Source organism: Triticum dicoccoides, chromosome 6B (genome assembly GCF_002162155.2).
Source record: "Triticum dicoccoides isolate Atlit2015 ecotype Zavitan chromosome 6B, WEW_v2.0, whole genome shotgun sequence".
Lineage (NCBI taxonomy): Eukaryota > Viridiplantae > Streptophyta > Magnoliopsida > Poales > Poaceae > Triticum > Triticum dicoccoides.
The window spans coordinates 689,368,809-689,373,726 of record NC_041391.1 but is presented as its reverse complement, the minus strand read 5'-3'; the positions used below and the strand labels follow the sequence as shown (position 1 = coordinate 689,373,726).

The 4,918-nt window shown below is 46.9% G+C and overlaps 1 protein-coding gene across 1 annotated transcript; it reads left to right on the top strand.

The window, feature by feature from the left end:
* The first annotated feature begins 1,973 nt into the window (after positions 1-1,973).
* LOC119324011 (protein CUP-SHAPED COTYLEDON 3-like) lies at positions 1,974-4,525 on the top strand. Its single transcript, XM_037597728.1, has 3 exons — positions 1,974-2,527; positions 3,531-3,817; positions 3,913-4,525. The coding sequence occupies exons 1-3, from the start codon at positions 2,344-2,346 to the stop codon at positions 4,333-4,335; spliced, it is 894 nt and encodes a 297-aa protein (XP_037453625.1). The 5' UTR covers positions 1,974-2,343; the 3' UTR covers positions 4,336-4,525.
* The last annotated feature ends 393 nt before the right edge of the window (positions 4,526-4,918 follow it).

The following is a 4,918-nucleotide window of genomic DNA, read 5'->3' as shown; positions in this document are numbered from 1 at the left end:
CACGAATATGCAAACAAAACTTAATTTTGACTGACATTTAAAAGATACAATGGTTTCAAGTTTTAAGATAAAGTAAAAATAACCTGGAGGTGGGGGAGGGCGACACATGCAACTCTGTCAAAAGCTGACGTGTATGGACCCAGTGTAGCGAGTAAGAGTTCATGGCATAACTAGTGCAGCAATCTTGAAGCAAATGGATGGCCGCATGCATGTGTGCGCCGAATGTGCATGCCCTTGGGAGTTTCCGTTTTGATTGCTTGTTTTTCCTTGTCTGGAAGTTTTTTTTTTAGAACTTGCCCGGAAGTTGTTCTATAAGGTTTGTCTAAAAGGAAGTTGTTTTACAAGCATTGTGTGTTTGATGTAATTGATGTACAAATAACACAGACTCCTGAAAGGATTGGTTAGAAAGTAAAAGTACACATGAGCCTACGTAGAGAAAGATCACCAAACCGGATTGATGCTTCTGTTTACCTGCACCGCATATATAGTACTCGCTCCGTTTTATAATTCTTGTCGTGGATCTAGGTCAATGAATGGAGTACTGAAGAGAGACACGCACACATATAAACGGGACTGGGCGGACTGGCTGCAGGGAGTGTTTGATGCGTATGCTCCAACAGCCACATTGATGCATGTACACCTGGCGTGTACCGTGTACGTACATACCATGATATGCACTGATCACTGGCTGATGGTCGGTACACGTACGTAGGATATATAGGCGCGTGCCACCCTTTATTCCGTCGTGCTGATCGTGCATACTGTGCTTCAATAGGGTGGCTGCATGTGCCCTAATCAACGTACGTACACAGACTGTTGCTGCTCCATATCCATCCATCTCTCTCTCTCTCTCTCTCTCTCTCTCTCTCTCTCTCTCTCTCTCTCTCTCTCTCTCTCTCTCACACACACACACACACACACACACACACTCTCTCTCTCTCTCCGGTGGAGAGAATCTGATCGTGGTGAGCTTAGCACGTACACATGAATACATATCGATCGTATCTGCCGTCGTCATATCGTTATCTGCTTCATTGCATAGGGCCGACTAGATGCTTTGCTGAAACGATGAAACTACCGGTGACATCGCAGTTCCTTAGCGCGGGCGTGCACGTACACACGTACGTATTTACCACCTTTATCGCATCGTTAGGTCCACTAGATTTCTACGTTTCTCTCGTGGCAGAAGAAAAGAACGACAGTAGTACTACACAGTGTGGGACACATGAGATTAAGATCAAATCGTACTTCTCGTTTTATAAGAGATTATAATGATAATACTGTAAGACTAGCTGGATATGTGGATCGATGCGCGTACCTTGCTTTAAGTTAATCACACGTACTGTCCATAATTAACCCCCCAGCTGTATGTATGCCCCATAGATATGTAATTACTTGGTTGCTTAATCAAGTAACATACTAATTAATCGATCGCCTGGTAATTGTCTGTACGAACACATTGACTTACTTGCAAGCAAAATTTAACAAGGCACACACGTACGAACACATAAAGGCCGGGAGAGAGAAAGAGAGATCTAGAGAGAGAGAGAGAGAGAGAGAGAAATTTAGAAAGGGGGAGAGAGATGATGGTGATGATGAAATGGATGAACAGCGCTACTATATGTGGAGTATGTGATGATGGACTAATAATTAGCCCTGGCTGATGCTAAATGCGGCCGCGTCGACAGTGGCATATACAGTATGTTGCTGCGTACATCACTGTGGGGCTCCGGACGAGCAAACCGGGGCTTCCTTGCGAGCCTGGATCACCTCCTTCCTCCCCTCCCCTCTTCTCCCTCTCTGCCACCACCACATCACTCGGAGTTCGTGCTGCGCAAGCATCGCCCGGCCCGTGCGCGCCTGGCAGTTAATGCGTAGAGTGCTTACTCCATTGCTGGCTGGCTTTCGATCCGTCCGGCCGCGCCACCGGCGGCGCACACACGCGGGGAGGGGAGGGTGAATGGGTGATGGAGACCGCCGGCCGGACCGGTCGAGCTACAGGGTAGACAAGGCTTTGTAGTAGTACTATTGTATCGTCACCCCGGCCGTACGTGTTGCTTGCTCCCATACACTTCTTCCTCCTAGCTACATACAATTATTCCCTCCGGTCCGGGGGCTCCGGCAGCGGCAGCGCCAAGCTATATATATTTCCTTCCTGCCCACCTCCCAATCCCAACCTCGTTCAGACATACTCAATTCTTCGAGATCCATAGAGATCTCTCATCCAAACCCATAGTACACATCGCAATTCACAATACAAATTGTAGATAGAGTCGAGCTGAGCTGAGCAGGGGAAGGTTTCAAAGAGAAGATAGTTCACAGATAGAGATAATAAGCATTTCCATGGGGCTGAGAGACATCGAGATGACGCTTCCGCCAGGGTTCCGGTTCTACCCGAGCGACGAGGAGCTGGTGTGCCACTACCTGCAGAGCAAGGTGGCGAACCAGCACTTCGCCGGCTGCGGAGGAGCCGCCGGGACCATGGTGGAGGTGGATCTGCACGTCCACGAGCCATGGGAGCTGCCAGGTCAGTTTCTTGCTACTATTAGTTACTACAGTTAGTTGGGTTTTTTTCGATCAAAGGAGGCTGGTGGAGGCCCACATTTTCAGTTAAGAAAATAGAGTTTTTACATGTCGATCAATCTCGATCCAATTTGTTGTTAGTCCCTCTCCACAGCAAGCTACTTGTCTCTTAATTAATTTAACTTCATTCCATGGAATGATTAACTAAGCACGCAACCGCATTTTATTGGCTCCAATTGGGGCTTGCCCATCCTCGTTTTTGTTAATTAGTGCTCTAAATTAGTAGTACTACTCATCAACTTGTCATACCGGTTGTATTTACATGCATATACCATCTCGATCCTATGCAATTCCTGCAAGTACTGTGTTGCTTTTAGCTTCTAGCACAAGTTTCTCTTAAGATTTTTAAGTGGGCTACCACTGCAAGCATGAACTTCCTATAATTAATGTCTCCAGTTTGTCTAATTCACATCTAGATGTTTTTTCACGATGTCACATCTAACCTCCCATAAATAATGCAGCAACAAGAAACAAAGAAAAAAGTTGGGACAAAAAAAAAGACCACAAACATAGTGAACATCGGGTTAGATGTGACATAGTTATGTCACATCTAGATGTGTCCTAGACAGACCCTAATGTCTCACTCTGCAGTACTGGAGTATGTAAAATTCTTTGGATTAATTAAGGAATAATTGGCTTGCAAGTGGCCTTTCATATCAGCACTATTTGTCCACCCCTTCCCCTATGTGAGCACTTATACAAAGTAACTTTAAATTCCACAATGTTTCGAAACTTCATACTCAAATTTTCCTAATTAACTTAAAAGGACTAGTGCATACTTTACGTTGCCCCTCGACTTCTCTTTCTATGTGTAATTGTACAACAGGATGTATATGATCTAATTATGCACATACGTTTGAGTATACACTTGTGGGGGAAATCCTAATCAACGTCCACTGATGCTTCTGTTGCTAATTGTGCGTCTGGCTGGCCATGGTGGTATGCAGATGTAGCAAAGCTGAGCGCAAACGAGTGGTACTTCTTCAGCTTCCGCGACCGCAAGTACGCGACAGGGCTGCGCACGAACCGCGCCACCAGGTCCGGCTACTGGAAGGCCACAGGCAAGGACCGCGTCATCCGGAGCCCAAGGTCGTCGTCATCTCGCTCCGGCCGGGCCACCATCGTCGGCATGCGCAAGACCCTCGTGTTCTACCGCGGCCGTGCCCCCAACGGCACCAAGACCTGCTGGGTCATGCACGAGTTCCGCATCGAGAACCCTCATTCCCCTCCCAAGGTGGGTTCAACTGCAATATAAATCTGATGTCATCTGAGATTTTAATTGATAAGCCGTGCTAATATGCACGTTTGCATTTGAATTTTTTTGTGCAGGAGGACTGGGTGTTGTGCAGAGTTTTCCACAAGAAGAAAGCCGAAACGGACTACGCCATGGACGGCAAGGCGGACCTCGGCAGCGGTGCCGTGAGCGGATCCAACTACCTAAGCTCCTCGTCCTGCCACGATCCGGAACAGTATCACCAGTCGCCTATGGCGCCGTTCCCTTCCATCGGCGCGGGCGGCCACAATTACCAGCTCCTGCCATGTGATCATCAGCACCCACACGGCGCAGCAGGCGTCTCGGTCAGCGATGTCGACCCCTTTGCCGTCATGCCACAACTGCTGAGCTACGACAGTATCCTCGACTTCAGCCAGCAACTCCATGGCGGCCGCAGTGCAGCGGCGTGTTTGAGAGACGGTGCCGATGATCAGCTGCAGGTGCAGGAGGAGCACTACAAGTACAACAGCTTGATGTAGATGTGTGTATATGATATAGATTGGTTGGTGCTGCATGCCGCTATATTGCTCGGACATATACACAGTAATGCTACATGTACAAACATGTTACATGGTTTTACAGAATGGGTTAATTTGATTGGTCAATTGGTGAGGGAGACGGCCCAACCCTGAAAATCAGGTGGGCAAAGTTTGTGATTGATTATTAGATGAAAAGAGCCTGTAAAATCATGTATTTGTTTGTATGTTTAGCATTTTTGAGCCACGCGTTAGTTGACACAAACCGGTACGTTGACTCGGGTGCAACAAATCATATGACCCGGGAGCTAGACAAGCTGACCACTCACGTACCGGTACACTGGCTACGATGACGCACACCCAACCGGACCGGTATAGACATTTCTTACTACATAGGAAGCGCAACTGTTCATACCTCAGCTAATAAACTTCATCTAGAAAATGATTTGTATATTTCTGGTGCCAAGAAGAACTTATTTCTTCTTGAGAGCTTAATTACTAGTACCCCGTCCCAATTATCGAAGTTAAGGGCTTGTCCAAAGTCAAACTTGTTTAATGTCTATAGAAAAATATATTAACATCTAAA